The sequence below is a fragment of the Lampetra planeri genome, chromosome 9, assembly GCF_965212315.1.
Source record: "Lampetra planeri chromosome 9, kcLamPlan1.2.h2, whole genome shotgun sequence".
Taxonomy (NCBI): Eukaryota; Metazoa; Chordata; class Hyperoartia; order Petromyzontiformes; family Petromyzontidae; genus Lampetra; species Lampetra planeri.
In genome coordinates, this window is record NC_136115.1 from 4,532,988 (window position 1) to 4,555,229 (window position 22,242).

At 49.5% G+C, this 22,242-nt stretch overlaps 1 protein-coding gene across 1 annotated transcript in view; it reads right to left on the reverse strand.

Annotated features, from left to right (window-relative positions):
- Positions 1–21,850, reverse strand: part of LOC144720595 (very long chain fatty acid elongase 6-like) — a 44,280-nt gene extending 22,430 nt beyond the window's left edge. Inside the window, exon 1 of the mRNA XM_078597443.1 lies at positions 21,210–21,850. Coding sequence (XP_078453569.1) covers positions 21,210–21,292 — 83 coding nt within the window. The 5' untranslated portion in view covers positions 21,293–21,850. The remainder of the gene's footprint in view (positions 1–21,209) is intronic.
- Positions 21,851–22,242: the final 392 nt, after the last annotated feature.

Genomic DNA, 22,242 nt, shown 5'->3' on the forward strand with positions numbered 1-22,242 from the left:
TCGGGTGGTGGCGGGTTTAACGATACATTTATATTTATGCGATCTAACCCAAAAAAAACTATATTATGGAGCCTTGAGACTCTATGAATCTTTAATGGGTAATGTAAGGGAGTTGTCATTTTTATTACACGAACAAAACGATTTATAAGTACACAGAGCTGAAATATATATTTTTCAAGGATAAAATAACCATTCCCTTAACAAAATAATTATACAGTACGAATTACTTCTAGTTTCTCGGTGCTATAACGGTCTTTCCACTGCAGTGGGCAGAAGGCAGCGATTAATGGTGATTTTCCCCAGAGAATCAGGCGAACCGTCGTCACATGCATAGCATCTCACGTATTGGCCAAATGGAAACAGTCAGCCGTTCCACTCGCTTCGATCCTCATGCCCACCAAAACCTAGAGGGACAAAACCGGGCCCAGCTAAATATCCCAAGAGGCCGAACACGTGGCTTAATCTTGGTTTTTTATACATATATAAAACGTTAATTTCTGCAGAGCTGTTAACAAGGGGTTAATAAAACGTTGCTCTGTTTGGCTGCGAGACAGAGGTCCAGCGGGCGTTTTGTCATCTCGAAGGGCACCCCCCCCCCCCATCACGTGGACGCAAGATATGTCACTCCCAAGTTTTACGCCAAGCCTCCGAAGTCAATAACATGGCAAATTGGAGCTGAACATTAGCAACAATCGCCGCTTCATATATTGCAGGAAACCGCAGCACAATTTCTCATCTTAAAGTAATCGTTTATTTATGATAATAAGACCGGTTCCCCTTGGTCAATACCACTGCTGGGAGAATGCCTCCTCGTGCAGTCAGGCATGGCGGGGGGTTGTTTAACTATACTTCACCGAGCGAGTCAAGTGCTGCTCTGGCGAAAGAGGGGGTGTCAAGAATGGTCTCCAATATCACTTGGTCACTGACGCCAGCCGTGTCCAGGAACACTCAACCGCTGCACTCCCTCTCCACCTCCTCCACACACGATATCACCGGTTGCGCAAATGCAGAGCAGTACACTTTTGAGTTATTTACATCCCTTCCCTGCGTTCCAAAAACACCGTCGGCTTTCCATCACGTCGAAAACGGGGGATGCGCGCCCGCGCTGGGGACGCACAAACCAATTTATATACACGGCAACCCGGGAGGAGTCCAGAGCGAGCGAGCGCACGTGGAGAAATCCGGCGGCGTGTCGCAAACAAACACCGACGACCGATCAAAGCTCGGACGTCGGCGTTTCCACGCCCCCCCCGGGGGGCTCCCATCCCCCTGTAGGCGGTTAGCGCGGGCAAATCAGATCGCTTTTTAAAAGCCACAATTAATAATTATTTGAAATTGTTTGTCCGGCACTTCTGTTTGGTTGTCCGCAACAGGCCCGTGATTTTTTCACTTGTGGCGATGTATTTCACACCCCCCCCTTTGACGGTGCAGTGATGACGCAGCAAACGCTTTTGTTGTGCGTTCAGTTTCTTGCCCCCCCCCCCCGCACCGCCCGCGCCTCCGATTAGCACGGTTGGCTACGTACGGCGCGCCAAAGAAGTTCAACATTTCCGGCGCAATGTAAGCTTGGTTAATTATTGAGCAAGTGAACGTGAACAGGCAAATCACACTGCGCCACGAACCCGGTCGACAGAGTTCGATTAAAACATCAACGGCGAGGACGAGATCCGAACGGGTTCAGGGGGGGCACCCCCCTCCTCGCCAACCTGCACTGACCAGCGTGAAGTATGGCCAAACTACCCCCCCCACCCCGTGACTTGACACGGCATGGGCAAGCCTTCATCTAGCAGCGGAATGTCAAAGAGATTCCTGTAAAGAGACAAACGTGTGCAATTGCCCAAATGCTAGGAATATAAATATATATAAGAGGAGATAGATGTAGAGAGAATCGTGGGTCTTTTCTTTCAAGCACATATGGCGCAAGAATTTGCATTATTCCACACCACAAAGCGGACTCATTTTAGGCCGAGCTAACTTAACCCTTTCCCATTCCGATGGACGTACGTGTTTGTACCGTGTACGTCGTCGGAACGAAATCGGAAGAAAAAATAAAATAACTTTATCGGTACGTCTTCAGATCGGAAGAGACCATGGGCTCCCACAAGGCCATGCGGGAGGGCGTGTGACAATTTGGCACCAGCTATCTGAGTGCGGTTGTGTCACTACAGTTCTATGCGGCGAGTACAATGTCTTCAAAAACAACGGCGCTATGCCTATGAATAAAATTAACGCCAAGGCGCTTGCGCATTCCGAGATTCAGTGGTGAACGGGGACCTAACAATGCAACTTGCAGACGTTTCAGAAAGGGAAATGGTTAAGCTGGAACATTGTACTGTGGCAACATGCACATTAAACGCATGACCGTGCCCCTCCGTTCCGTGTGAAAGATCAAGCGTTACGGCATGCCGCAACAACTGCTCGTGCCAGAAGAAAAGTTTGGTGACATTAGCCACAATTACTCAATTAATGAAAACCCGTCCATTTATGAATAAACGCAGAGGCTGGCCACCCGATTTTGTTTGCGGTCAGAAAAATCTCATAAGGCAGTGTTTGGAGTCATAAACGAGAGGGTAGGGAAGTAACACGTGAAATAGGAAACCGTACGCAAGTCAAGATGAGATACCGACCGTTAAAGAGACAAGCGGCGGGCTTGGGCAGGAGATGCCGCTTTAGAAGGGGGGACGTGCCGGTAGGCGAGAATCACATTGGAGTGGCAGCCTAACGATGGAACCGACTGGATAAATGTTCTGACGTTCCCCAGAGGACATGCACCACGGAGACGGAGCGATGAAATCAGCTCGTGTGCAGGTGCGGGGTGGATTGTTACATCGCCGAGCAGTGTGAGATGGTGACAGCTTGGGTCAGAGGCCTTCACTCAGCAGTGGATTCACCATGGCCGATGATGACGACCATGGTAGTAATAGAAATGACAAAGAATAAAAACTTTGCACCGCACGCGTCTGGGCCGCCTTTTAAAATCGAACGAGAACTTTCATTGCGCCATGTGCCTATTTTGGGTTGAGTTCAAGTGTGGAATGCCAACGCAAGCAAACACGGTTCAAACCTCGGCCTTTGAAGTTTTAACGCATGGAGATAAGATAGGGCCACGTTATGCCGCTTATTATTATTGCACAACAGCAGTTTGCCTCCAAACTGATTATTTGCGTCTGCGTTGTCGATCAATGATACCATCGAAAGACCGGACGCGAGTCCACAAACCTCTGGCCACCCAGATCGTCTCCTATGTCACTGTGGGTCAACACTCTACAGCAAATCGGCCGTTCAAACAGCAATTCCCCCCCCTCCCCGCCAAAAAAAAGTAACATACGGTGCATCGTCAGCGATTATATTATCTGGGGTGGGGGCCAGATTCATAGTCGTACCTTTCTCTCTCACGTCAGCCACTCTCCTTACCCGCACAGGCTGCGGTGCCTCCCACCCCCATCCACCATAGCACACTGCCGTGTGTACAGTTACAACATTTGCGGGAAATGCTGACACTGCCAGCCGTGCTGCGCCAACATCACCAATCAATCACGCGTTTAAAATCGCTGCTGTGGGTGCCGATCGTGGAGGTATGCCATGATAATTCACCATCGCCCCCCTCTCATCTCGCCCGACAAAAGCTTTCGGCTCACCGTCACCATTCATGTTGCCGCGATTAAATTCGTACATACACCGGTTCCTCGACGTACGATTTTTCACCGTCTCGATTCGCACGGCCAAGGGGTTCCCCCCCCCACCACCAGCCTCTCTCTTGTACAAGTTTTTTCAGCGTCGTTAGCGGAAATGTAATGTTGGGATACCGTTTGCACGAATCGTAGATACATAAATTGGCACACGCGTGGCGTAAATCAACCGCTGTATCGCGAGCTCAACAATACATTCTATTCCATTGATAATCGTGGGGGTTAAATCGCCTACCAATCATGGTCAAGCACATCAGGGGAGCGAGTGCCGTCTGCCCGAAAACTAGGAACACCGCTTGCTCACGAACACGTGGTGGTGGGGTGGGGGTTACTATCGGTGAGTGACAAAAGCACGGGAAATTTCTGGCTCGCCCGCAAACCAGATTTCAAGCCACACACGCCGTCGATCTCTTCCGCCAGCCCGCCCCCTCCACACCATGCCACGCTTGTCATTTACATGTCTATTTTAATATTTCAATGTTTGAGAGCCGGTCACACCATCGCGCGCCACCTCCCACATCACCGCTCGTTCCCTCCCAGTTTCCCTCCTCGTCTCTCCCAGATGCTGGCTGGGCCGGGCCGGGTCCCCCTACCCCACCCACCTCCCCAACGAGCAGTCAGCGCCGGCTCACAGCGAACCAGGAGGCACCACGCGAGGCAGCGGCGTGCAGAAGCATGGCGAGGCATGCGCAGCGAGCCCGCGGATTGGCTGCCTGGAAATCAGCAGAGGTCAGGCGGGGATGTCATCACTGCGGCAACCGGGGACATCCCTGCACGTGTCACCGGCTACCAAGTGCAGCCGTTTGTCTCGGAGTAACCCGGCTGGCTCGCTAGGGCCCACCAGGACACTGGGCCAGTCAGCCCACCAGGGACCAAATCTGGTCAGCCGGCACACCAGCCGGCACGCCAGCCGGCACGCCAGCCGGTTAGTCAGCACATCAGTCGGCCAGCCAGAACCGTCAGCTGGCTAGCACGGCACACGCGACATGTCGTAACGCATCGGAAAAACGCGGCCGTCGACAGTGCCTGGAGAAAGTCCCAAGCGACCTTCAGCCGACGTGGCAACATTGCACGACGAGGCCACACTTTTCAAAGTGCACTCGCAGGCGATGATTTAATGCATCACAGCACATTCCACACCGCACGATTCGTCGGTGCATTGGGCTTGAGCCCAGAAGTGGCAGCACAATGAGAGTAGTAAGAAAATAAGAAGTAACATTCCGTATGTACCAAGCACCAAGATTCATTGCTCCTTGCACGCATCCATCTTCCTTACTCATGAATGAGGGATTCCTGTGAAATTACAAGTTGTTCGAGTGACCACGTTTAACGTTTTAACGCTACCACGTTTAACGTTTTAACGCTACCGTCTGCATTAATGAATACGTACATTTTCACACAAATGCATTCGTTATTTCGGGTCGTACTATTCAATAGTTTAGTGATGTGAATATTGTTTAAATTTTCTTTAGATTCACACAGTTTGTACTCTCACCTCTCGATCCCAATTTAAGTCTAATTGCAGCGCACATTATGATTTATCGTATTTTTTGGCTGCAGTTATAATTCTTTCTTAAACTGGGCGTCTCTCACACGGGAGAACCATTAGCATGACGCAAACTCACCTTTAAATTAGAAAGTGAATATTAAATGACCACCTATCATACCAACGTGTTCTTCCCCCTCCCCACACCATAAATAACTGCTGGACTGTGCCCCCTTACCATAAAGAACAAAAAACATCGCCATTTAGCACAAAGTGATGGCGAGGTCACCACAGCAACTACGCCAGGCTGAACCTTTGCTGCCGTGTAAGGTGGAGACGACTCATTCTGAGATTTCACGGCAAAGATCCAAATGTTATTCAAAATAAAGGTCTTTGGTTTAGATCGCGTAAATGTGTCGTTAACTCAATCACCCGACGCTTAATTGCTAAACCCACAACATTTACAATTCATGCCGTGGGTTTACCTCGCCATCACACCGACGTGCTGAAGTAATAGCTAATCGGCACGTGTTGTCCACGTGACAAACCTCACTAACTTAGCCATGGTCGGGTGGTGGTGGGTTAACGACACAATTTATATTTACGCGAACCAATCCGAAAACCTTAATTATGAATAGCATTGGGTCGCCAAGGCCTATGCGTTCAAACCAAGTGTTCACGTGTTGATGTTTTATTCACGCCAAGGGTGACCGACGGTCGTGGCCACCCAAGCTGGCCATCGCACGCCAGCGTAGCCACGCAACCGTGTGGCTAAAAACGCTTGCGTGCAACGGCAAACCGCTGCCATAAACACGCACCCCGCGAGAAGAGACGTGGTCGCCCAAAAGCTATAAAGCAAAAAGCCTGGCGTGCGGTGGGTTCCCCTGTGGTTCACGCAGAAATGGGGCCTCGTAGTGAGAGAGAGAACGTCCATCCGCAAGGAAATAAGACCTACAGTATGTGTGTGCGAGAAATTTTTATTCAAAACAAAACCCAAATGTGAATCGGCTAAAAACATCCAAAGCGTAGCAGTCTGGAAAAGTCCAGAGACTGAGCGAGACCTCATAAGTATTACATGCCACTTATTCACGAAGGAAAGGCCTCGCTGCTCACTAGGCCTCAAGACTCATTCAGGAGGGTCCTGCATTGGGATGTTTGGACAATTCCATTGATAAGTGGCATGAGGAGGGAGGAGAAATGCCACCATGCATGTAAGAGGGAGAGGGGGGGAAGGTGGCACTCAATGCTCATCTCGATCCATGGCAGCCTCAACACCCATACAAATCTTAGGCAAGCTTAAAAACCCTGCTTGGCTTTCCATATCTGATCAGCTCGGGTGAATTTAGGGTCATCTTTGCTGCGGTGACGTTGGGACTTAAAGAATGTCAAACACTTTTCAAGTGTACATCTATAAACAGCAAACTGGGCATGGGGACGCGCAACAAAACCACAGACCGCGCCATAAACCCGCCAACGGGTGAAACGCACGTGCGCGTTGCACGCTCGTGCAATACACGCACGCGCGTGTTGCAGGCACGTGCGTGCAAACCCGACAGCAGCCAACTCCCGCCCACCAGCGCGCCATCATCCGAACCCGAACCCCCCCCCCCAACCACCTGCCCCCCGCACCTGCCACACCTCCGCAGTGTCCAACCGAAGGCTTCAAAGGCGCGACCCTTGGACCGTCGTCGGCGTGCGCGCGGGTTGACGGCGGCGGTGGGCGGTGACCGCACGCGCACATGGCGTGGTGGCCATCCGATACCGGGCGGAGGACTACGCCCAGTTGGAGCTCGCACCGTGCGCCAGCACACGGAGGGAGCAAGCAGAGAGCACGCCGGACAAAACGAGCCGGGGGGGGGGGGCGGTTTCGGCCGATACGTTCCAACCCGCTGAGCACCGGCGCTCGATAGCCGAGCGACCCCCATCACGTTGAGGTCAATGTTTGAGCGTGGATTTTTCTCTGGGTTCCCCGGTTTCCCCCCCCCCCACCGCATTTATAATCAACGTCACGCATTCAGGGAATTGTTCTTCACTAATTTTCAAACGGAGGTGCGTGGGGAGGGGGGCACTTTCGCCGAAGAGGACATCGGTGCGAGGGCCGCCACACCGCCTGCGAAGGGGGGTTCTCTCACGTGTTTGTGTCGTGTCAGAGGCCGCACGTCAGAGGCCGCACGTCAGAGGCCGCACTAAAGGCAACCAAGGGCCACGCTGGCCTAGCAATGAATAACACTCTCGTTTAGATTTTTTGGCTGCTATAAATTTCCAAGTGATAAGCCACTTTTGTTGAGCTATCATTTGTGGCCAGGTAGCTTCTAAAAAAAATTGCTATATATAGCTCAGCGGGCCTTACCTGGTTAAATAAAAAACAGTTCACGTTTAAAACTCTCGAGCCACTGGGTACACACGTGCATGTTCAGGCACTTTTATCAATCCACCGCTTCGCAGGTCTCGAGGGTCATTTGGCCGTAATACTGTCGAGGTTTCAGCGGTCGTGCTGCACATCTTTCCGATGCGTTTTGGAGTTGTACCGCATGTCTTTCGGCGCGAAGGCCACGGGCTCGCGAGCTGCTACAGGAACTGAAGAGGCTCCGAGCACGTGGAGAGAATCGGTGCCAAATAACACGCGGTAGTAGCAACCCGAAACACATCAGCGACGATTCATCCCTCGCTGGTCAGCGAGGGATGGTGAATGCACGGGGGAGCCACAGAAACACTGCAACAAAGAAATTCGAGCGTAAATGGAACACATTTATTAATTTGAGTAATTAATTTAATGATTTAGCTACGCTGTCCTCTGCTGTCCACCACGTGGCCCGGAGCCACTGGGTACATTACAGGATGGAAAATCCTAATCCTGGCTGAATTTTGAGCGAATATCTCATTAAAATGTTAACTCCACCTTACAACGCAACACCTCAATTGGCTTCTTAGTCTTCATCATCTGCATTAGCACGTGTCTCTAGGTTGAAAACTCATTTATTTAAAACTGCTTTTTTGCATTTAATTTGTCGACCTTCCCCCCACCCCACCTCCGATTTGCGCGGTTGGCAATGTACTGTGCGAAAAAAGTTCAAGGTACAGAGAAGTGGCTGTCCAAGTCCCAGGCTACCTCGTTAGTGCACCAGCGTAGCGACATAGCCGCACTGTTACAGCCACTCGCCGCAGGATCAATCACGGTGGTTAACGAATTGCGCAATCACACGCGTGTTGCTTCTGAAACGTTTGGCTTCACGAATGTTCGGCAGCCGCGCCGTGAGGACATGGAAAGTTTTCTAAAGTTTGAAACCGTGGAATTTCGCGTATACATTTAAAACTGCATTTGGTGGCTGGCTTATGCCGCGTGCGTTGAGCTGGAACTGGTTCAAGCCTTTTACTTCAGGGGTACATGACGAAATAATGACCGCAATGTGAAAGCCGTCACAACAATTATCAGTTGAACAAAAAGTACATTACCAACTGGCGTGTACAGATTGTCGAGGTCTTCCAACTTAAACCTCCATTGCAACACACACACACACCGCTTAAAAGGGTACGAAGTGCCAGCCAAAGAGGGAATTACAGCACAGGGCGATCCAGTAGGGGGCATTGCCTTTGAAGTGAACATTTGAAAATATGTATTCGGCTGTTATACCAATGCAATACTCGGCATGATATAAATAGTGTCGAAATGCAGCTGCATCTCAAAAATGACGTGGGCACACATTCATTTCACGAAAGAGTCAGTCAGTCAGTGTTAGCCAGAGGGGTTTAAAACAGGTATTCTGCCTGGACTTGAGCAGGCAGACAGGGGAGTTGACAGCACAGATGGCTTTGGGGAAGGGAGTTCCAGACCACGGAGGCAACAGCAGCAGAGGAGGAGTCACCTCCCGGGTCGAATGGGGCCCTTCAACAGAAATACATTTTTCGCTGGAGTTGAAAAAGCACGTGGAGGGAAGTGGGAAGAGATAGAGAGGGGTGAGTCCACCGAGATCCCATCATAATGGATTTCTTGGCAACAGACAAACCAAAACGTGCTTCTTCAGAGTGGTATATGGGAAGTTGACAAATAACTTTTACTACTTTTTCTGTTGAATTATTTTCCCTTTTTCAACAACAAAAAAAGTGACACTCACGAGTTTATACTTTCACACACACGACCTCGCCAAAGTAATACTTCGGGTGATATATTAGACGTACACTTTTATTTATTTATTGAAAGCAAACATTAAAGAAAAGGCCGTGCCAGTCGCATGCATGTCTGCACATTGCGGCCACGGACGAGTCCCGGCATGCATGGTACGTGTCAACAGTCGTCACCACGATGACGCCTATCCCACAAAGATAAAGACAAAGATCCCCCATATAGCCTTAACAGACTGTAGGGGCAAGTGCTGTTAGCGAGCACATATGAAGGCCGCAACGGTACACGAGGGGGTGGGTGGCCAACACCACGCCCGACCGCCTTTGTCTCCCTAGTGGCGATGTTTACACACCGCACCAGGTACTCATTTGAGGCTGAGTCGACCTAGGGGAGGCCCGGGACCGGTTCAGATAATCGTCTCTGGTGTTGGCCGTGAGCGGGAAATCGAACTCGGGTCGCCGGGTTCATAGCGCAGCGCGCTAACCGCTACTCCACCGCTCCCCACTATCCCACACACACTGACACACAGACAAAGATCCCCCGTATAGCCTTAAAAGTTTTCGGGCAAGTGCTGTTAGCGAGCAGCACCTTTGAAAGCCGGCACTGGCACACGAGGGGGTGGGTGGCCAACACCAGGTATTCATGGTCGACCTAGGGGAGGACTAAAACCGGTTCAGATAATCGTCACTGGTGTTGGCCGTGAGCGGGAATTGAACTCGGGGTCGCTGAATTCATAGGGCAGCGTGCTAGCCGCTACTATAATCGCTCCCCACATGCACACACGGGGATATATCTGAGTGCTTCATTTGTTGTGCCATAACGAAACAGTGACGTGAGCACTTATATTGTGGGGCCAGATCAAGGAAAATGCTTATAACGCCTACGCCAACCAAAATAGCATCCTGACGGCCAAGCTTTGCGCCACTTTGTGAACACGGGACGATGACAATTTCTTTTTTTACTGGAGGATACGAGTGGAACGAGATAATGTTCTTGGCATGGAGCACAGTCTGCAATTGGGGCCGTTTTTAAGTGGCCACTACCGTGTAAATTCACCGCCATGGCAATACGTAACAATGGGTTTCGTTTGTCAAGATGACCAATTGTAAACAATCATAATTTAAATGTAAAAAAGCACCCTTCTACAATCGTTCTCAGGACGATTTGTGTCGTTGGTCTCGGTGGCAGCAAGAACAAAAAAACTTCACAAGGCGGCACTCTTCAAGAACCGCGAGAATAAGCGTGAAATTGTGGTTGGAAACGGTGCCGAAATGATGAGACTTTTATAGTAAAGAGAGAAGCAGTGCGTTGAACACCCCTGCACCATGTGACCGGGCAGATATCACCGGTCACACTTTTTTTGGCATAAGGTATTCCAACGGTTCTAATGTAATTTTGGGGTGCCGATTCCAAATCTGACATCAGTTTTTGTCTATCACATCAGGTTTGTGAGATATCAAATATTGCATTTTCAATAAAAGCTGCGGAAGAAAAATATTAAATAAATGTGGATATCTACATAAAATGATATTATAAACACACTATCCTAAAAATACAGCACCATATTTTAACACTAAAGCAGTCACTGACTCGCAACAACTTGCAATCATAAGTGACGGTGTTAATTTCGGGTAAAATCAATGAAAATGGGGTATGCCGATAGCATACAAATGAGATGTGATAGAGCAAATCTGAAATCAGATTTGGAATCGGCACCCTGAAATTGGTCTAAAACAGCTGCAAAAGTCCAGGCCAGAAAAAAAATCATTTTTTAGTTGACCAGTGTATTAGACCAAATCCTGGCCACAGCTGATGCCACTGACGAAGTGATGTGAACCAGTCCTGGGCCCCCCCTCCCCCACACACACCTTCACCAGTGTGGTGAAGTATGGTTAAAGAAAAAAAACCACGCGTCTAAAAGGTGATAGAAAAGCTTTCAAAACAGTGGGTTTTTAAGGGATGTACATAACACAAATATTTTTTTTTTACAAAAATCGATCCAGAGGCCGTGACGGAGCAATGATTTCAATTTCAGGCCAAATCAACGTCGAGGCAAAGTTATCATCAGTCACAAAATGCTGGCGCTTTTGGCGTAATAACTACGAATAGATTCAATCCAACCCCTCGCTCACGGTACAGGTGCCTGCGACAAATGGTTTCTGAATTTATGTAAATTAATTCAAACCATAGGCTTGGTCTAAACAGAGGCAACACAACCACACGCAACACACACAATTAATGAGAAACAATGCAAACAAGGATTAAAAGCGCGACAAACAATCCGAGTCTTGAATCGCAATAGTGAATCATGCCACGATGCAGTTAGGAAATCATCTTTGGACAATTTCGCTGTCCATTTTTGTCAGCCGTGCGCTCAACTGTAATTACCAACCCTTGGGACAATTTGAAATACATCTTTTACGATTGCCGTTGCAGCCCTTTACAAATCCACTGCTGGTTCAAGACCCCCCCTATTCCCCACACTGCGTCAGTCACGACGGTTGTTTTGGCCACACTTTTCAACCCAGCACCGGTTCAGAGCTCTCCCTTGCACCGACATGAGCCGTGACTGGGACTCAAAAACTCAGTGCGGCTGGGTTCACCAATGCCCCACCTATAATTATATAATCAGCCAATTCACCAGCACCAGCACCACTCGCTTAAAAAAAGCACAGTAATGTATCAATTTACAGGACTTCAAAAAGGGCCTTTCTCGGTATGGCAACAAGAACTGCAGAGGAGTACCACCCCTTCAGGTCTGACAAGTTTGTCTCAATCCCGACGGCGTGCTCAGGCTCGACCCCACCGTGTACTCGTGTTCTCGGTGACAAGTGCCAGGGTTTCACCGGCGTCCCAGTTTACTGCAAGCTCGGCTGCCATCCCCGTGTCAAGTCGGTGGCAGAAATTGCTTACGACGTGCAAAACCGGGCGCGGACCTTTTTTGTTGCAATGGAGATTCTTCGCGTTCTGCAAGCACGCTCCGATTTAACGACGCGACGAGTGACATCCATTCGTAATATTAAGTGACAATTGGAAAGGGAGTATATCAAGTTTTTTGTTGTTTTTACTCCCGAGTTACACACTCTACGTTAACAAAAATACGTGACCGACAGTGAACGGATGTTGGAGTCAATTCAACAGAGACTCTAAAACATAAGCAGATATATCAACCCGGGTTGTACGACACACACAACCGTTCCGGAAAGAGCAGCGGCTAAGAAGACGTTGTTTCTCCCTCTGCTGAGAATCTTTAGCCACCGCTACCAAGCAGGGCACTGGCAATTGGACACGCAGTAAATGTGAGTGGAAAGGACCAGCTTTTGGGCCTTTCTTTCCTCCCACGGGATTCTCACTTCCGCCGTCATCTCTGCCACCAATTCCCCGGTTAATGCCGCACGGGGGCCCGGTGTGTGCAGGTGTGTGTGCAGCTGTGTGTGCAGCTGTGTGTGCAGCTGTGTGTGCAGGGGTGTGCAGGTGTGTGTGCAGGGGTGTGTGCAGGTCAAGCAACGACACGGGAGCGACCGCTGCGAGCGGCAGCGTAAGCGCCGTGTCCACGGGGCGAACAGCGGCTTAACCCGAGGCTTAGCAGGGGAAATGCTACCCACGCTGCCCGATAGACGCTGGCTAACTGCAGCCCCTGAGCCGATTAAACAACCGGAAATAATCTGGGAGTGGCGTGGAGAGCGGCGGGGCAGCGACGTGGCGGATGGCGCCTCTGCGCTGCGAAATCGGTGACCGGAGTTCGATTTCCGACAGCGGCTACCGTCAGTGGGCGACTTATACAGGAAACAGTCGTGGGTAACCCCCCCCCCCACCACGCCCCACAACCATCCCCCCCCCTCCATCCCCCGGTTTCACCAAATCCACACACGACCGAGTGTGGTGAAGTATGAGCACGGTTGAGAAAGAAGTTCAATATACAAACTCCGTTTGGCTACGTATGGTGCGAAAGAAGTTCAACATGCATAGAAAACGACGACCGTGGCCGACACGCACTGGAGAAGTCCTTCATCCATCAGCCGATCAGCCAAGGGCTGTTTGGTTGCTATTATTCGTTGTTATCGCGAGCTAACCACTCGCAGAATCCACGCATCGTTACTCCTACCTAATTTTACCTTCAAGAGGGAATGGGGGTCCAGGACCGATGAAGTAACTTGCCACCGATGCGAGCCGTGGGCAGCCGCCTCTTACCGGTGTGGTGAGGTACGGTCAAAATAACTCCCGTGATCAATACGGTGCGGTCAGACTCGCCATCCAGCAAATGGGGATTTGGCAAAATAAAAAGGGGATGTAAATTCATCTTCTTGGTTCTTTCGGTAAAGTCACGTAGAAGGGAAATAAGAAAATAATAAAACATAATAAAATAAAAAAAATAATATATTTATTTTATTATTTCCATTCTACGTGACTTTACTGAAAGAACCAAGAAGACGAATCCCTGCAGTCACGAAAGCTTTACAATCGGGATGTAAATTTTTCATACATTTTTATTAATTTTATCATTACGAAATTGGACGGTATCTGCCAAAGCACAACCCACCCACCATCTGTGCCAGCCACGTGCGACATTGCGAGGGAGGGCCCCCGAAATTGATGAGGGGTGGCAGCCGAGTGATCGCCCGGGGAGGGAATGACGACCCGATGCGGTTTTTTCCTGCAAGTGGAGCCAGCGTGTGCACCTTGGTGTGCAAGACCCACGTGTTTTTCATGGGCAGCGTCGCGAAACAGCCTGGCAAGCGCAGGCGCAACACCGGAGGGCGCACCCAAGTCGACGGGCACAAGTTGACACAAGTTGACACAAGTCGGGCACGCACGGTACGAATTTCGCACAGAACGTGCTACCATCCAAAAGCCATTCACGCTTTCCAAATTTAAATTCGGCACTCTAAAACAGAGACGGTGTTAACTCTCTCTCCGCACGCTGCATGTATCAGAATCAGAATATTTATTAATAGAGGAACGCGATTAACCGTCTAGGAAACGTGGCAAAAACTATACAGCTGTAGAGACCGTTTTAACTCACCGTCCTGTATTTATGCAAAATCAAATTATTCTTTCACGGGTAACATTGATATGAACACTCTACATGTCATGTGATAAGAGATGTAGACTCTGAGTTATGTTGTGATGTTACAAGTCGATATTTGTGACGAAGCTGGTACATTTTTGCGCATGTGCATCACTGCCAACACGGAATCTTAAACTTGAATCTCAACACTGTACGAGATACCAAATGCAACGCGATACACGCACAGCATGCGTGCACGCTTTCAATCGGTACAAATTAACTACGACATGGATCCATAATGCAAGATTCTGATGCAGAAAATGAATCAAATGCTGATAAGAATGAAAACCGTGGAGAAATAGATGCTGGGCTTTAGATTGAAAACTAATTTCTTTAAAACTGATTTGTGTTGTTGGTTTGTTGTCCTTCCCCCGCACCTCCTACCAGCACGGCTGTCTACGTACGGTGCGAAAGAAGTTCAACATGCATCCATTGCAACACAGCATGAGAAAGAGGAAGGGAAACTTATGACTAATAAAACGAAGGGAAATCAGAGACGTCATATTGCAATGTGTACACAGCGCTGAAAGAAGTATGTGGTAAGTGGACGAGACTGTGGTGGAATGGCGGCCAAGGGAGGGAAGCCACATCGAGGGTGATCGCCGTCCAAGCACAAGTTGATGAGATCTACCGATACGCAGGAGATGGGATTGTGGAATCGCAGAACCATGTGGGGTAAACCAATGTGGGGATATCTTCATCCATGGTTGACAATTATGTTATTGCTTGCAAAGCTGACCAATTTTATTTTACCAGGCAAGGCCCACTGAGCTATATACACACACACAAGTTCTCTTTCAGAAGTGACTTGGCCACAAATGATAGCTCAACGTAGTGGCTTATCACGTGTAAATGGTTCCTACGCGACCACGGAAACGTACAAATGTTCAGCGCATTTTTAGGCCGAGTTCAACAACTCTCTCTCTCATCCTCCCACCTTGCATTTCACTAGACCAAGACTGCCCCAGCAGCCAAGCGCGTGAATTACACTACTGTACACATGGCAAGGCTACACCAGTGACATGGAAATCCCGCAGCGGCGCTGTGCATATTCAGATTTCACAACCACGAGCTAAACGCCACCAAACGCATTCAAGGCGTGACTGTTAAAGCAACCTGACCCTGCATTTACTGACCACTACAAAGACAAAGATCCCCCGTGTAGCCTTAACCGACTGTTGGGGCAAGTGCTGTTAGCGAGCACCTATGAAGGCCGGAATAGCACACACGGGAGTAAGGGTGGCCAGCACCACACCCGGCTGCCTTTGTCTCCCCAGTGGCGATGTTTATACACCCCACCAGGTAACTCATTTAAGACAGAAGAGCACCAGGGACTGGTTTAGATAATCGTCACCGATGTTGGCCGTAAGCGGAAATCGAACTCGGGTCGCCGGGTTCGTAGCAGTGTGCCAACCACTACACAACCACTTCCTACAAATGACCACCAACACCCACTCATGCGCAAACACGCGTACTTTTTTTACGTGACGATTCAGTAAATATTACGGAGGGACGGGCGGAGTTTGAGTGATGATAGGCAGGGAGGGCAGGGGCAGCAGATAGAAGGCAAGCTAGTAGCAGGGCTGGGTGGGATGGCAGGGATGGGTAAACGCGTGTCTGCATCCCTCGGGATTTGTTCCTTCGTGCATAAAGGACAAATGACCCACACCATCCGGATCCCATCTCTATGCTGCGCATGCCTCGGCCAATGATGCACGCTTCATACACAGCTCTGTCCACCGATCGGGGCAGCAAATCTCTGCAATTCGACATTGGCTGCCTGTAGAGTGTACAGTACTACATAACATATATTGCCACAGACGGGCTAAGATATTTAAAAAAATTCCCCCCCCCACTCCAACTAAGAACCGTGGGGCGAAACGTCATGAGCGGATAAAAAAAAAACCTCGTATCATTTTTAAAATCGAGCCTACACATTCAGTATATGCCTCTCATCTCACTGGCTGGGATCCGGTACAGTAATGTTTTAATGGAGACCTAGGTGTGAAGATAATTGCTTTGGACTCGGGATGCAGAGAGCCAAGACGTTCGGTCCAGATTTAGAATCTCTTTGTGAGGGAGTCGCTTGTGAGCGTGGTTACATAAGAACAGTCGGTACAGTGTTTTGCGATGGAGCACGAATGTTTATAAAACATAGGTATGGCGGTGCCCATTGTAGATTTAAACTACGGTGAGCGTGCCAAGGCCTGATGAGAGAAGGGTGGATGACCGGGGGGGGGGGGGGGCAGGCCAAGTGGTACCAAAATCAATGGGGGTCCCCCCCCCCCCACCCCAATATTTATTGGAGAAAAAAAAATCTCAATTTTCTCATTGACACATGATGGGAATGGGGAAGGCCCCTGGCAATCTGTGAAAAAAAATAATTGAAGAGCTTCATAGCTCATCAGATTCCTCCTGTCTAAATAAAGATTCCGATTCAACATTACATATAAGGGGCCCCCCATATTTCTCTCAAAGGCGCCTGAATGTATGCAAATGTGTATACAGTACTCTGCACGTACACATAAAATGTGTTCGCTTACTGGGAAGAGTTCTGTATAATATACAGTAGTTAATAGCGTATATCTTACATGCACATACAGCAATGCATCACACAAACACACGCACATGTGTGTGTGTGTGTGACATACAGATAACCCCATTGAGCTCCCTGCAAGGGGGCGCTTATTGAGACACATTGTGAAAGAACGTGTGCTGGACACACAGTGCGTCTTACTATAAACGAATGTGTGTACCGTGTAGAAATATAATAACAATAATGGGGGAGACAAAATATGTTTCTGCCCTTTCTCAATCCACCGTTGGAGGTCAGTTGTGGATGTTCCTTGACCATACTTCACCACGCCGGTGCGTGCCGATTGGCGTAGTGGGGGGCGAGGGCGTCCAGGACCGACCAGAGATCTCTCGCCACTCATGTTAGCCGTGAATAGCCCCCAAACCCCACCGACCACTTCACCGTCTAGGGCACCGACCAGCGTGGAGAGGTCAACATGGAGAGGGATGGGTCAGTCAAAGAATCACCGCCACGACAGCTGACAAGACGACAAATGGCTGTAAATGAAATTGGTCACACAATCATTAAAAGTAATATAAATTATATAAATTGGCAGTGTGTGTGTATATATACACACACACACACTGCCAGGAATGTTAATGGACATAACTAAATTCAGATGAAAGGCCCCTTGAATGAGAAATGTGGTCATTATTCGCGAGCCATTTTTTTTTATTCATGTAGGCTAATAGCAACGATGAGCGTTCGCACAAGGTCTTACACGTAGCGTCCATCTATAAGATTTCAAATAAATCTACGAGCACCTTCATTCAGCAGTGAGATTGACATCACATTCCTAGAGTAAAATCGCGTGTAACGAGGAGAGCGCAAGATTGCCGATTTCAATGGGCTATGCGATTATCATTAACGGCCATCTATATGTACGTAGTGTGTGCGCGTTTACAATCCTGCAGTGCACATGATAAGAGGGCCGTAACCGGCAGCACTGTGTACACATTTGCCCCAATTGCCAATCCACTGCTCGACGAGGTGTATCTCATCACACCTCGTTAGGATCAGAGCGCTTATACGACCGCAATCAATTCATCGAGCTGGTAAATTAAGTGTGGCACACACACACACACACACGTGTCAAAGACTTGGGAGCATGGAAGCAGCGTGCGGTACAATACAACAATGGATTTTCACCGCACTGCCCTCTGTCGACCAGGGGCATCTGTGGAGTTGTGGCTCAAACCACCCAAGGACTATCCCACCTGCCAAAGTTTCAGGATATCTGACAAGACCGGCACGCGTTCCAGAGAGCTTTGCTTATACTGGAAGTACGCATTAACAGAAACACACACATCAATGTTGTAGTGTACACACAATTCCGCCGACGTTCTTGATGCATCATTACATGCCTCCATGCATAGCCATCGTCTAGAGGACCGATACCCACACACAGCCACGTTACATCTCGATACAATAACCGCACCGGCTACAACTATGTTTGTTCATACTTCACCACATTCGGTCAGTGCTGGATGGGACGTGCTAACACACTGCGCCACCCACTCCACCTCCTTGCCACCCGAAGTGCCATCACACACATGAATGAAACACACGTGCACAGCACGCGTTCCACAACAACATCAGCATCATGTTGAAGCCACCGGCACAATAGATTCTTTATAATCGGTAGTCTGCACGTGTGCGTGTGTGCATCGAGTACTGGAGGATGCGATGGAGCGAGAACGACTTCACTGTTCGATTCCCGCTCACGGCCAACACCCCAGAGGACGGGCTCTCTGAGCCGGTGCCGGTCCTCCCCTAGGTCGACTCGGCCTCAAATGAGTACCTGGCACGACAAAGGCGGTCGGGCGTGGCGCTTCGCCAGTCACCGGCCTTCATAGGTGCTACTCGCTAGCAGCACTTGCCCCGACAGGCTATACGGGGGACATTTGTCTTTGTACTCAAACACACACAGCGTACACCACATCTCCTTACACCGGAAACAAAGCATGCACTGCTACTCACTATACGACGTGTGGTGCTTCTATGCGTGTAATCATAGCACACGTGCGTTAACATTCAGTATATTGTGCACACAAACACACATACCGTGCAGACACACACACACACATACCGTGCAGACACACACACACACATACGTACACACACACACACATACGTACACACACACACACATACGTACACACACACACATACATACGTGCAGACACACACACACACATACATACGTGCAGACACACACACACACATACATACGTGCAGACACACACACACACATACATACGTGCAGACACACACACACACATACATACGTGCAGACACACACACACACATACATACGTGCAGACACACACACACACATACATACGTGCAGACACACACACACATACATACATACGTGCAGACACACACACACATACATAACGTGCAGACACACACACACATACGTGCAGACACACACACACATACGTGCAGACACACACACATACGTGCAGACACACACACACATAACGTGCAGACACACACACACACGTGCAGACACACACACATACGTGCAGACACACACACATACGTGCAGACACACACACACACCGTGCAGACACACACACACATACCGTGCAGACACACACACATGACGTGCAGACACACACACACATACCGTGCAGACACACACACACATACCGTGCAGACACACACACATATAACGTGCAGACACACACACATATAACGTGCAGACACACACACATATAACGTGCAGACACACACACACACGTGCAGACACACACACACACGTGCAGACACACACACACATAACGTGCAGACACACACACACATAACGTGCAGACACACACACACACATAACGTGCAGACACACACACACACATAACGTGCAGACACACACACACACATACCGTGCAGACACACACACACACATACGTGCAGACACACACACACACATACGTGCAGACACACACACACACACGCAGACACACACACACATAACGTGCAGACACACACATAACGTGCAGACACACACACATAACGTGCAGACACACACACATAACGTGCAGACACACACACACATAACGTGCAGACACACACACACATAACGTGCAGACACACACACACATAACGTGCAGACACACACACACATAACGTGCAGACACACACACACATAACGTGCAGACACACACACACACATAACGTGCAGACATACACACACATACATACGTGCAGACACACACACATACATACGTGCAGACACACACACATACATACGTGCAGACACACACACACACATACCGTGCAGACACACACACATACCGTGCAGACACACACACACATAACGTGCAGACACACACACATACCGTGCAGACACACACACATACGTACGTACACACACACACACGTGCAGACACACATACACACATGTGCACACACACGTGCGTTCTCAAGACAGTGCCACACACCACCACGTTACCGGTAGCTCGTCGCATTGCAACAACGCACCGCGGTTGTTGTTGTTGTTACAATGGCTCTTAACGCAAGGGCACAACCATTACCACAATATGTTTTGTTAGAGCATACGCAGCACGTACGGGGTACGCGAGTCGAGTGCGCACACAGAGTATCGTACCGGCCGATTACATTGAACGCGTCAACTGCAGACAATGAGTTTGAGTTTTTTTACAAAAACATAAATGTACCGGGGATTAGAGTGTACAGCGGAAACAATGCTGCCTATAGCGTGACGTTTCACCGCATCACATCCTCACGATGCACAACACACAACCCGGTGGTGGGATCACATCGAGACCGGATACAATACACCGGCTCAGACAAAGCTCCCCCGTGTAGCCTCTAACAGACTGCAGGGGCAAGTGCGACCATGAAGACCGGGGCTGGCTGGCTGGGTGGAAAGCACCACGCCCTGACCGCCTTTGTCTCTCTCCCCCCCCCCCCCCCGATACTGACATTTTACACACAGCACAAGCTAATTTAAGGCCGAGTCAACCTAGGGGAGGCCCGGCTCGGTTAAATCGTCACCGGCGTTGACACACACAAGGCACGTACAGAGTTCACACAACGTGTAGACACGTACCACAATACATTAAGCGGTGTGTCTATACACACACACACTTAATCAAAGTGTTACAAATGTATAGACAGGACAGAATGTATCATGAAGAGGGCTACAAGCGGCGTGGATGATAATACAGCAATGTTCGTAACGCACGGACGGTCCTGGGGTAGCGAATGTACGAAGATGGTGTTGAGCCCCCTTTCTTCCTTACCAGTTGTCCTGCATCCATTCAATAGCCTCCGCTTCATTGAAGACCCTTTCGAACTCGTATTCTTGAAGAGAAATGACTGACATCGTAACGCCGTGCGGGTGGGGAGAAGGAGGGGGGTGGGCGCTTCGTCACCAACGCAGAGAAAAAGAGACGTGAGATTTGAAATTTGAAAGAAAAAAAAAAAATTTGAATTTTTTTTGTTAAAGAAATTAAATTTACAAACACAAAAAACTGCCCCCCCCCCCCCAAAAAAAAATCTTTAAGCGCCGAGCACGACAGCCCCCCCCCCCTTATTCTTCTCTCTGCTATAAGCGATGCCACGTGCCCGCCCGCCCTCCCGCGTGCGCGTTCGCGAACAATTTTTAAACAGCAAAAATGTTGGGGGGCGGGGGGGAGAGGCAGCAAATGAGAAATCGCCTGGCGACTTTAGTGTAGCGACATAAAAATAAATGTATTTGCTGCGTGTTAAATGAAAGCCGAAAGAACGTCGACGGCACAAGAGAGAGAGAGAGAAGGGGGTGGTGGATGGCGGCGGCGGCGGCGGCTGTGAATGTCTCGGTTAGGGGGGTAGTGGTGGAGGAGGGGGGGGTGGTGGCCGCGCTTCCTCGAGAAAGCCGCAAAGAAAATCCTCCCTCGAGTGACGGGACGAGAGGCGCGCCCACTTGCACGCTGCTTATATACTCGTGGGCGATACCATTGCGAGCACTTGTGACGGGGGGGAGGGGTTCACGTTCGAACATCCCGCCCCTGCACAATATCACGCGGGGTTGACACTCGAATGAATCCACGGGCTCAATTTCACAATCACATGTTGGAATCTTTCATTTGCATCACACGAGGTTCGTTTTGAAGATCGATGGGGGGAAGGGGAGAGACGTGGGGGGTGGGGGGGTTGGAAACCGGACGCATATCCCACCCCGCACAGCCACTGCCGGGCCCCGCGTGTTGGTCTCGTCTGACACAGTCGAGTAACAGAAAAAAAAACATTCTGCGTCTTCTTCCTCTTCCTGCTGCTCCTGCTGCTGTTCCTGCT